General features: G+C 53.4%; 2 protein-coding genes across 2 annotated transcripts in view; both read right to left on the minus strand.

Moving 5' to 3' along the window:
• Positions 1-2295, minus strand: part of LOC102038749 (argininosuccinate lyase-like) — a 7230-nt gene extending 4935 nt beyond the window's left edge. The window contains 3 exon segments of the mRNA XM_014308851.2: positions 7-32; positions 143-337; positions 2054-2295. Coding sequence (XP_014164326.1) covers positions 7-32; positions 143-337; positions 2054-2068 — 236 coding nt within the window. The 5' untranslated portion in view covers positions 2069-2295.
• Positions 2296-4365: 2070 nt separating this feature from the next.
• On the minus strand, positions 4366-12043 carry LOC102039089 (argininosuccinate lyase). The gene is made up of 17 exons (XM_005425412.2): positions 12021-12043; positions 11598-11660; positions 10168-10362; positions 9484-9567; positions 9120-9176; positions 8796-8893; positions 8093-8170; positions 7787-7864; positions 7591-7643; positions 7214-7276; positions 6935-7049; positions 6245-6329; positions 6032-6091; positions 5702-5785; positions 5424-5504; positions 4960-5066; positions 4366-4604 (listed from the first exon to the last, which is right to left on the minus strand). Exons 2-17 carry the CDS (start codon positions 11607-11609, stop codon positions 4454-4456), a joined length of 1401 nt encoding a protein of 466 aa, XP_005425469.1. The 5' UTR covers positions 11610-11660; positions 12021-12043; the 3' UTR covers positions 4366-4453.
• Positions 12044-12050: the final 7 nt, after the last annotated feature.

Genomic DNA, 12050 nt, shown 5'->3' on the forward strand with positions numbered 1-12050 from the left:
CCAAACACTCCCTTGGCCCATTCCTCAGAGATCTGCAAACAGCACAACCACCAGTCAGCCACAGGAGTTATTAAATCCAGGGAGGCTGCTCTCAGGTCAGGAGCCATTCATTCACCTGACAGTTTTTGAAGGAAAGAAATACCTTGTCCAGGCCACCCAGGATCTTTTCCAGCTCCATTTTAGACAGGATCCCAGACTTCTCCAAGGCTTTGGCATAAGCCATGCTGCCCTGGATGTCCACCTCAGCCAGCCTCTGGTCATAGCTGATGGAAGCATTGAGCATCTCCATGATGGGATCTGTGCTTCCACTGAATCTTCCACCCCAAAGTTTATTCCCCTGAGAGAGAAAATAGCTAATTAAAGAGGCCTGATGACTCAAGATAAATCATGTGCAGTAAATGACATCCTGTTGTCCATTTATCTGATACAGAGCCCATGCTCAGCTCCTTTCAGTGGGACAGCACTGACCAGAAAGTCCCCTGGACTTCAGGACCTCTGGCAAGTGGTTGAAGAGCTGGAGAACACATCACTGTCAGTGTAATTTACCCCTGAGCTCCAAGGTCTGGCCCAGGAACCCTCCGAGATATTTTACATCTGCAGGACTCTGCTGGGAGTCCTTGAAATTAATATCAGGGAAAGATGCAAGACCAGCACAGATTTCTGTTTTGAGGCCTTGTAAAGGGAGGGAAACTAAGCAGCCAATAGGATTAGAATGAAATTAATATCCTCTAATCCTTTTGGTGCTGTTTAACTAACAGATTCTTCTTTGATTGACAGATTCTTCTTTCTGTGAAAAAAGAGCCCACAGCTCTTTTTTCACAGAAACAAAAGTGGAGTTTTCCTATCCAAGCCAGGATTCCTGTGGTGACCTCATGCCCTGGAATGTGTCACCCACTTCAGCCAGTGCCCAAAGGCTTGTGCAGGGTTCCAGCTGTGCCCACAGCAGGGTGTGTGGGGTGTGTGTTGTGTGGGAGCTTCTCCAGCAGTGATTCAGAGCCTGCCTGGCCTCACCTGAGCTGTGTCAGCTCAGAAGATTTTTTCTTGCCCAGGTAAAACAACCCAAGAAGTTTTAATTCTGCCAGGCTTGCATTGAAGTGGGTAAGAATTTTACTGGGGCAGAGACAATTTATCCAAGATTTCAAAAGCAACTTTCCAGTGCTACCAGGCACAAAAAGGAATTGGAGGACACCTGAAGGAAGGGACTCTGCATTACAGAGTGGATAATTACTAATCTACTTGATTTTTTAAACACCACTGGCAAGTTTCTTCTCATGCTGGTCACTATAACTACCATGGACAGCAAGGAGCTGGCAGGACAGGTGGAAGCTGGATCTGTGCCAGGGCTTTACCAGCCAGACAAAACACTTAAAAATGTTTTCCCTGGTGACTGTTTCCATGTCCCTGTGCCTGAAAGGACAACAGGAGAGAGCCTGCAGAGGTGAAAATGTAGCCATGTGTAAGGCAAAGGCAGCTTTGTTAGAAAGCTGAGTGAAGGCAGAGAGGGGAATCAGAATTGAGAAAGAAGTGTTAGAGCTCCTCAACACTAATTTGGTGCACCCAGGAGTAAAATGAATGCTAAATTAAAGGCCATTCCAGAGGCTCAGCACTTGACTGAGGATCAGGAATATCCAAGTATTTAAAGCTTCCAATCAAAGCAAGTAGGCTGTCAGCAGAAACATTGCAATGTACACATTTACAATCCAGAAATCAAAGCTGAAATGTTCATTGTGGGCATCTCCAGGACTCTTTGGAGCAGTGGCTGTGCAGCCTGGCAATGACAAACACTGCCTGGAACATGGAGCAGGATTTGGAGAGCAGAAAGTGTGAACTTGCCAGGATGCCCGGTCACGTCTGGGCAGGGAAGGAAACTGAAAATGCAGCTTTTGTGCCGAGCAGTGTTTGTTTACACAGGCTGCTGGGAAGTGCCTGAGCACGAGTCCCAGGCACAAGGATCGGCCTTTCCCAGGAGACAGAGGCAAGAACGCGGAGGGCCCGGGACAGCTCCGCTCGGCTGAGCACCCCCGACACCCCCGGGGAAGCAAAGTTCGCTCACCTCGGCTGCTGCCATCGCGGCCGGGCTGGCTCCGTGTGCACCGCGGGGCCGCTGCGGGCCGGGGACACTGCGGGGCGGCTCCGGGCGCGGTCCCGGTCCCGGGCACAGTCACAGTCACGACTTCGATACCGGATCCACTCCCGGTTCCGATCCCAGCTCCAGTCCCGGTCCCCGTCCCAGCTCCGGTTCCGATCCTGGTCACGGTCACGATCCCAGCTCCGGTCCCGATCGCAGCTCCAATCCTGATCCCGGTCACAGTCGCGGTCCCGATCCCAATCCTGGTCACAGTCACGATCCCAGATCCAGTCCCGTTTCCAGCTCCAAACCCGGTCCCTGTCCCAGCTCCAATCCCAGTCCCGATCCCAAACCCAGCTCCGGTCCCGATCCCAGCTCCGGTCCCGATCCTGATTTCAGCTCCAATCTCTATCCCAGCTCCAACCTCGATGCCGATCCCAGCTGCAATCCTGATCCCGATCCCAGCCCCGGTACCGATCCCAGCTGGATTCCTGGTCCCGATCCCAGCCCCGGTACCGATCCCAGCTGGATTCCTGGTCCCGATCCCAGCCCCGGTACCGATCCCAGCTGGATTCCTGGTCCCGATCCCAGCCCCGAAACGGCATCCCCCTTTTTCCTGTCCCCTTTCGGGGTTTGCTGTCCTTTAACCAGCCTTGGTGTCACACAGCTGGGAAGGAGCCTAATCCAGGTCCTCGGCTCCTTGTCTGGAGCAGCAGGACACTGCCGGTGACACCCAGCCGCCTCTGGCGGCCCCACAAGGTTCCTTCGCAGCTGCGTTTCCCGTGTAGTGCCCTCAGTATCCATCCAGAACAAGGCTCAGACTCTCTGTGTAGCCACCAATTAATTCACTGCTTCTCAAACATTTCCACCCATGATTATTTATTTTTCTCCTTCAGACTTGCAGGCTTGAGGATGCACAGACCAACACACTGTCCAGTGAGAAAAACTCCTTGAACAGTTTTGTTGCCAGGTTCCTCCTTCTTTTGGAGTCCCTCACTTTTAATGTTTCTTTTTTTCATGTTCATCCTTTATGGATGTCCATACTCCAGCTTTGACAGGAGGTTGCTGAGGGTTTGGAAGAATGGTGAGCAGGAGATTTACATCCAGAACTACCCAGCTGATAATCAGCCTGAGTGAATTCCTGGCTCAAGCACCTTCCTGTGGCCTGTAATGAGCAGGGGCTTGAAACCAAAACCCAAATCCCAGTGAGTCAGAGGAGGGTGGTGGTGAAAATCTGAAGACACCGTGGACCACACTCTGTAATGTCTGTGGAGCTCCACAGGCCCCTCCAATCTGAAATATTTCACAATTTTAAGAAAAGGGTGGATGGGTGGGAAGCACCAGTGACTGTAAACTACTTATTTAAGTAAGAGACTAAAATGTGGTAGTCTGCTGCTTCCCCTTTCATTTTGGCCCCGTGCCACCAGTGCTGGCCATGAGGGACAATGCCAGACTTTTGCTGCTGGGAGCAGGAGAAAATCTGTTCAGCTGAGGATCTGAAGAGAAGGAACCAGAGGATACAAACAGAAACAATAAGGGGAGTGGTGTGGATCAAGAAAGATTATGAGAGGAAAAAGAACTGTGAGGGGGAAATCTCTGTTCTTCTGACTGCAGGTGTTGAGTAGTGGTGCTACCTGTGGCTTTCTTGTTCCTTTAGCCTGGCAGCTGAGTGTGCAAAAGTGATTTCCTGGCCAGGTGACCAGTCTGGAGAGTGAGAACAGGAACACAGCAGGAAGGGAGCAAACACAAAGGAGGTTTGTGGAAAGGTAAAATGAAATGTGCTGTTTAAATGCCAAGTGAATGGATTTGTTTAAAGGCCAGAATAAGGAGAGATTGAGAGGGGTGAGAAGTTGGTAAAAGGGAATTTTGCTGTTGCTGATCCTTCTTCCATATGTTAATAGCACAAATGCTCCAAAGGTGCAAGCACTCTGTGTCTCCTGGGGTACTTTGGCTGGAGATTTAGCTGCTGACAGTTTGTCCTGCCTGTGCTGCAGCCCTTGCCCCAAACTTGGTGAGGCAACACCTTTGCTATTTCTGTTCCCTGTCTGTGTTCCAGACCTGCAGCTCTGAGTCAACAACACTCTGCTGCCTCAGCATAGGGACAAGGGGCTGAGCAAAACTCCAGCTTTGCTGGAGGTGGGAAAGGAATTTTGCTGAGTAAAAAGGGACAATCCCCATCTGCCAGCCTCCCCTGCAAGAGACATCCCCTGCAGGAAGGGAGGAGAGCCCACATCCTTCCAAACCTGGGCTGAGCTCAGCCCACCCTCACCCCGAAAAACCAAGACACGAGAGCAGGATTTCAGTGAACTACAGACACCCCAGTGTTTATTAACTCCAGACCAGTGGCACAGGCACTCTGCTGCAGGCACGGCATCTCCCCACACTCTAAGCCTGCTCCTTGAGCCTCTTGAGCAGCTCCCGCAGCTGCTCGATCTGGGCGGAGACGCTGCTCTTGGCGGTGCCGCCCGCGGCCGTGTACTGCTCCACGCTGCTCAGCACGCTGAACACCTGCGCCACGTCGCTGCCAAACAGGGGGCTGGGGGCACAGGGGGGGCTGTCAGGGCGCTCTGGGCCCTGTGCAGAGGCTGAGGGAGTGAGGGCGGCGCCTTTTCCCCAGGGGAAACGCTCCTGAGCTTCTGCTGGCTGACATCAGCTCACCGAGGAACTTGAGAGCCAAACCCCTCTGGGGGCTTCTTGCTCTTCCTCCCAAGAGCTCCTGCCCATGGCCATGGCCATTCCACCCCCTCCACTGTTTCAGCCCCAGCAGAAGCATTTGTATATTCAGGACAGGAGGATGCTGAGGTGCTGCCCGGCCCAGGCACTTTAGGGAAGGCAAATCAGGGAGGCTGAGCCCTGCCTGTGCAGGGAAGTGAATTAACAGAGGCACAAACCTGATGCTCTTCAGGTCCTCCAGGCTGAGATTGTTGATGGTGAGGCCTTTGGTCTCAGCGAGGTGGACGGCCTTGCCAGCAGCAATGTGGGCTTGTCTGAAGGGCATCTGCAGGGGGAAGCAGAGGTGGCACTCAGTGACCAGGCAGCTGGGCTGCTTTTCCATGAGGAGAATGCATGTGCTACTTTCTCAGCTGGCCTGTTTTCCCTTAGGGCAATGCAAGCTGAATCTGGCAGTGCTGGGGTGGAAGAGGGGAGGATTTAGGAATAAATTATGATCAAGTAATTTGGGTGTAAATTACTATGAAGTCCCCCAAGGTAGCACTGCTTGAGATGCATGTAAAGGAAGTGTTTTCAGCTCTCATGGTTGTTGACTGCTCATCACCCTGGGGTCTCATCCCAACTCCTCACTGAGCAGTTCTGCATCCAAAGAAATCCCAGCTCCAGCTCTCCCTCTGGCACTTACTCCTTTGTGAACCAAGTAGAGAGCCAGGTCAGATGACAGGATCTCAGGGCTCAGTGCCTTCTCCATGTTCTCCTTGTTGATCTGCAGAAAGGAAGGGCAGAGGGAGATGTTATTTATCATCAGCTCCTCCTGGGGCACATGAGCTCTAAGAGGGACCAAAATGAGCAGTGTGGGTGAGGCACTGAAGAATTTTCACTTTAGGACCAGTCTGGAGCCCTGTCCCCTGTGTTACTCACAGAATGTGCTCCATGTTCAATACCTAAAAGACGAAGCTTTACCTGGAGGGTGGAAATCACTCCAGTGGCAACCTGGAGCACAGCATTCAGGGTGTCTACAACATCAAAGACAGCCTCCTTGTCCTCCTGTGGTGGAACAGTGATGGAAATGGCTCTGAGCCAGCCTGGTGCAGCACAACAGGCTGAGCAGCCCAAGCAGCAGAGCAGGGATGTGATCCCAGAGGCTCCTGCCATGGCACTCAGGGGGTCACCTGCAGCATCCCCTCCCTCAGCCCCTTTCCCAGCACACAGAAATGGAGGGCTGGGACAGCTCAAGGGCAGGGGATGACTGTGTCTGCTCAGAGAGAGGGTGGAGAGGAACAAGGGCTCTACCTGCAGGTCCTTGTTGTAGGTGCTCGGGAGTCCTTTGAGGACCATCAGAATTGCAGCCAGCTGCAGAGGGAACAGGAGAGGCAGGGAGTGAGCTACAGAGTAAAGCACAGCCCCAGGACAGCCCCAGAACCCACAGCTCTTTACAAAGGCAAGAAAAAGGAGATGTCCAGCCCCAACAGGAGCAGTTTCCTCCTCCTCCTCTTTGGGGCTCACCCGTCCGAACACTCGCCCGGCTTTGCTGCGGATCAGCTCCAGACTGTCGGGGTTCTTTTTCTGAGGCATCACACTGCTGCCAGAGCTGCAGGGAAGGTGTGTGGAGTGCACTGGTGAGCAAAACCCTCTGGCTGAAATCCCTGTTCCTGCCCTCTGAAAGGAACCTCTAAATCCCCTTTCTTTGTAATTCAGTTAAGGGTGTAGGAAATCAGTGAACTGACTGAGTTGCTCTTTGATTTTGCACCTTGTCTGGAGCTCCCACACAGTCCCACCTCTCACAGAGAAACTTAAAAGGGAGCTCTCTGTCCAAGCCACTGCAAAGTTGGTGTCAGCAGGCCAGGCTAAGTGATCCCAGGGAAGGAGGGCTGTGGCTGTGCCACCCTGCAGACAAGGAGTCTGTTGGGATTGCAAACCCAGCCACACAAGAAACGGCTCTGGCAGCATTCCCAGCACAGGAGGAAGTTCTCTCTGCCAGCACATCCTGGACAGGACTTGCTGGGCTGAACACAGACTTGGCTGAGTTAAAGGAATCAGAAATAAGTGACCATTGCTGAGGAATATTCACCCTGAGGCTGCCTCTGTGCCAGGCTCTTGGTGCTGGGTGAGCCTCGTGCACAGACAGACCCCAAGCACTGCCTCACCCAGCGTGGGGAGCTGAGGAGAATCCCCCATCAGAGACCAAAAACCTACCAGTAGGTATCAGAGAGGGTCACGAAGCCAAACTCGCTGGTGCTGTAGATGATGAGATCCTCAGCCATCTTGCTGAGGTGGATCATCAGCAGGGTGGCAGCAGAGAGGAATTCCACTGCAAGGAAGGCAGGAAATCAGGAGGGGAAAAGGTGCTTGGACAACCCAGGGAACTCTGACTGGGGCTTTACATCCTACATTTCAGTCCTTTATTAAGGAAGAGTAACTGGAAAGGTGTCAGGAGCTGCTCCCCCCCATGCTGGAAGCTTTGGCTGTGCTTACCCACAAAGTCCCTCTCGCTGACGGCATCCATGCTGTTCAGGCTGATGGAAGCAAAGTCCAGCTCTGCAAGGAAGGGGATGGACACAGGAGCTCACACTGGCCCTGGCAGGAGCCTGAATGCACCAGGCTGCCCCAGAGAAGGTGATTGTGAGCCCTTGAGCAACATAAACATGTTTAGTGGGGTTTTTTTATGATCCCAGACAGGCAGAGTACAGCAGGGGCTGCTCTTCCTCCCACCTCACTGGCACTGCCTGTCTGCAGCAAAAATCCTGGAAAATGAAAGGCTCTGGCTCCAGGATGGGGCATTGTGGTGCCATTCCCTCCCTCCCAGGTGTGACAGGCACTCCCTTGTCCCTCAGGCCCAGGATGACATTTACCACTGCGCAGCTGCTCTCTGTCGATTTCCAGGGGGTTTCCAGCCAGAGCACCACTGCCAGGGGGAAAAGAAACAGAAATCAAGCAATCCTCCTTTCCTATCCATCCAAAGCTGAGCTCTGGAAAGCAGGGAAGGCACCCCCGAAGTCTTTGCAGGGCAAAGCAAGGCCAAATGATCACACAAACAGTAGATCTTACCTTCCCAAAGGCAAGACATTGATCCTCCTCTTCACCTCTCCCAGGCGCTCAGAATCACGGGTCAGAGCAACAGCATGGCTGGGGATGGACAAGGGAGAGAGAGCATGTGAAGCAGGGAATGGCTGTTTCCTTTCCAGTCATTATCCTGCCATGCCTGGAGCCTGGGATCCCCCCTCAAACATGAGGAGCCTGGACAGAGCCAGGGGACACAGGGAGTTCCTGTTCCCGTTTGCAGGGCTCCCTCTGGTCTGTCAGCCCTGGCTGTCCCCTCAGCAGAGCAGGGCCCCGAGGGTGGGAGGTGCTCACCTGAGCAAGAACTGGCTCCATCGGATGGGCTGAGCTTTCTGCAGGTGGGTGTAGCCAGGCAGGATCACATCGATTTCTCTGGGAGGGAAGGGACAGAGAGGTGAGCAGCAGGGACAGCAGGGACAGGGACACAGCAGAGCTCCTGGCAAGGTCACAAACTGAGCATCTTTAGCCTGTGTTGTGCTGAAGCTTGTCCATCTCCTGTCAGCCTTCAAACCAAGCACACTGGGTTTAGCTATTCCAGAGTGGACAATCTGCCCTGGGCCCCCTGGAAAGTTGCCTGGAGCAGCAGCCCCTTAGTAGCAGGCAAGGATTCCCCAGCCCACCCCAGCTCTGGAGTATGAGGAGCAGAGCCAGACAGGGAGGTAACACAGCTGAGTTTTTTCTCCTCTAGAAAAACCTGAAACATTTTTTCCTCTCCTTCTGATGGGTTTGGTGCCTTGCAGAATCTTGTGTGGACCTCCCACCTCAACTCCTTTGCCAGGCATGAAGGAAAGTTTCTCTGAGAGATGAGGAAAGTTTCTGTGAGGTGAACTCTGGAGAAAAAGGGGCTACTCTGTCCCCTGGGCTACCCCAACCTGCCTGGCTGTGACTCCCTGCACAGGACACCCTGCAGTGCAGTCAGACAAAGGACAAACCAAAGAGTCTCCTGCCCTCAAAAGGCCAAAGTTATGGAAAACAGGGACTGGGGAAAAGGACTCACATGGCAGCACGTTCCACCAGGGTCTTAATGAGCTGCAGGAGGTGTGTGGAGATGATGGAGAGGGAATTCTTCATGAACAGCTTCAGGTCAGTCACAACCTGTGGGGGATTGGCCACAAAGAATGTCACATATGCAGTGCCAGCAAGGCAAACCCCTCCTTGTCCTGTGTGATGGCAATGTGCATCTTCTCATCATTTGGTTGTATTTCTGTGGTCATGTCAGCATTTCTTGCTCTCCAGTTCCAGCGGCCACTCTGGGCTGAGGTCTCCTGAAGTGAGGTAGAGGAGGAATACAGAGGGAGAAACAAAAAGATTCTGTCCATACCTGATCATTTCTGCTTCTGCCAGTGTGCAACTTCCCAGCTACATCTCCAATCAGCTCCTGAGGACAAGAGCAGGGTTTCTGTCAGCATCTCTGTGTCCTAAACAGGACAATCCACAGGAGCACATCTCCCTGCCTGGAAGGGACTCGGCTCCAGGATCCTGTGAGGAACCATGGGATGTGTTCTGGGGAGGGGCAGCTTTGGGTTCTGGGCTTGTACAGTGCCACAAAAGGGGGCTTGGAGACCCTTGGCTGTGCCCCAGGGGCTTCAGTGCCAGCAGCTCTAAAGGGATTTCCCAGAGGGACAGAGGGACAAGCCCTGAATGTCAGGTAGAGGATGAGGAAGAAGAGGCTGGAGGAGCCAAACCTTCAGCCTGCGCTCGTTGGCAGTGTGGATATCCTCATCAGTCTGGATCACGCCAAACACTCCCTTGGACCATTCCTCAGAGATCTGCAAACAGCACAAACATCACAGTTACCCTGCTTGCCTGGGGCTGTGAGTGTCCCCAGCAATTCCCAGCTCCTGGCATTCCCAGAAGTCTCATGCAAACTCTGGCATTCAGGCTGCTCACTGCATCCTGATATTCCATACTGTTGGTGGGATTCACCTCTCTATCCATAATAACCCTGCAGTGTTATGGAGGATTTAAGCATTGACAGGAAAAATAGAGCTTAAATATCAGTGATTTCTTTAGCATCATCCACAGATGATGCTAAATCACTTTTCCTACAGAACATTGCACAGACTCACCCTTGTCCAGGGTGGGTGATCAACAACAATGGATATTTTATAAAAGCAATTCTCTGCTGCCTCCCCTTCCCCCTACACCTGCTATGCATTGCCTCCTGCCAAGCTGGGCAGCCAGACTCAAAATTCCACGTGCCAGCAGGAAAAGGATGTTCTTACTTCCCACTGAAATGATGCCTAGTGACTGCTCAGTCTGAAGAGGACACAAGGACACTTAAAGGCACTCTTTAAAACAGCAAGATGCTGTCAGGTAAGGAAAGATTCATTCCAGCACACATGAGAGGTTGTGAAGGGAAGAAATACCTTTTCCAGGCCACTCAAGATCTTCTCCAGCTCAGTTTTGGACAGGATTCCAGCCTTCTCCAAGGCTTTGGCATAAGCCATGCTGCCCTGGATGTCCACCTCAGACAGTCTCTGATCAACAGTAATGGAAGCGCTGAGCATCTCCATGATGGGATCTGTGCTCCCTACAAACCTTCCTGCCATCATTTTGTCCCCCTGCAAGAAATGAAGAGACACAGATTTATGGATATATCCCCTAAAAATCTCTTCATGTCATCCTTATCAGAGTAAAACTGAGGAGCATCTCAGGAATGGTTTTATTCAGTCTATACCAGCAAAACCCTGGACTTAGAGCATGTCACTGTCACTAGAATTTAGCCCTTGAGGTTACAGGTCTGGCTTGGGGATCCTCCAAGACATTTGACTTCTGCAGGACTCTCTGAAAATAAGCATCAGGGCGTGGGGTGCAAGACCACCATGGAACTCTCTTTTAAGGCAGCTGCTGATCTCTGACTCTTTGATGGACTTCTGACCAAAAAAAAGAAAAAAAAGAAAAAGGTAAAGGAGTCAGGGATATAGTGAAAACTGTTCTCTGATCCTTGAAATACTAAAAAAATCCCACTCTTTTAGGGAGCCTGGAAGAAAATATTCAGCTGACAAGGAGCCGTGGGCCAGCACAAGCCACACGCTCTAAGCCACTCCTGTAACTACAAAGTGTCTGAAGTCACCGTTTGAAGCAGCTCCAGAGCCACGACGTTGTCATGTAAAATTAGGATAAAACCCGCAAAGGAGCAGGTTGCAGAAAGGGAGGCCTGGGTGCCTTTCGATGTTACAAATGTTCGAGTGAGATGCAAAGGGAAGAGAAAACCCCAAAGCAGCCCCAGGAGGGCTCGGCGGGCGCGCGGCGCCGGGCGGGCGGCGGAGCTACCATGGACAGCGGGCAGGGACGGAGGCAGCGGCTCTTTTCCCTAAGGATTGGCGCAGGGAAGGGCAGGAGGGAGCCTGAGGGGGCAGGATGAAGGCTCGGAGTGCCGGAGCTCTGGGTTTGTCCCCAGGAGCTGCCCCGGGGGGGAAATGGGGGAAAAAAACCAAAGTTTGGCCTCCGCTCGCTGGACCCGCCGTGATGGGCAGAGGGGACAGGGAGTGAACGGTGCTGCTGGAGGGAAGTGCTGGGGTGGGAAGAGGTGTCCAGGGACATCTTCACTGCCGGGATCAGAGGTGGGACGGTGGATTATTGCAGCAAAGACTTTCGCTGTCCCCTTCTCCATGGAAAACCAGGGAAAACCACTCAGAGGATCATTAAGGTTGGAAAAGATCTCCAAGATCAGCGAGTCCAACACTGCCAGGACCACCCCTAACCCACATCCCTCAGAACCACACCAGGGATGCTGATCCCACCCGTTCCAAACGAAGCAGAGAAGGACCCGCAGCAAAGCCAAGCTCCCCCTCACCTCGGCTGCCATTTCGGACGACGTTTTGCTCGTTTGTGCAGCGATCCTGGCACTTGGTGCAACCTGCGGGACAGCGCGGAGATGCTCAGCTGCCGCCGTGCGCACTCCCGGTTCTCCGGGCATCACTTTGTGCCCCGCTCCCGGTTCCCCGGGCACCGCTCTCGGTGCGCTCCCGGTTCCCTGAGCATCACTCCCTGCTCCGCTCCCGGTGCTCTCCCAATGCCCCGAGCACCGCTCCCGGTGCGCTCCCAGTTCCTCGGGCATCGTTCTCGGTGCGCTCCCGGTTCCCTGGGCACCGCTCCCTGCCCCGCTCCCGGAGCGCTCCCAAGTCCCCGAGCATCGCTCCAGGTGCGCTCCCGGTTCTCCGGGCATCACTCCCTGCCCCGCTCCCGGTGCTCTCCCAGCTCCCCGGGCACCGCTCACCTGCTCCGCACGCAGCCCCGGCCGCTCTGT

The sequence above is a fragment of the Geospiza fortis genome, unplaced genomic scaffold (genome assembly GCF_000277835.1).
Source record: "Geospiza fortis unplaced genomic scaffold, GeoFor_1.0 scaffold425, whole genome shotgun sequence".
Lineage (NCBI taxonomy): Eukaryota > Metazoa > Chordata > Aves > Passeriformes > Thraupidae > Geospiza > Geospiza fortis.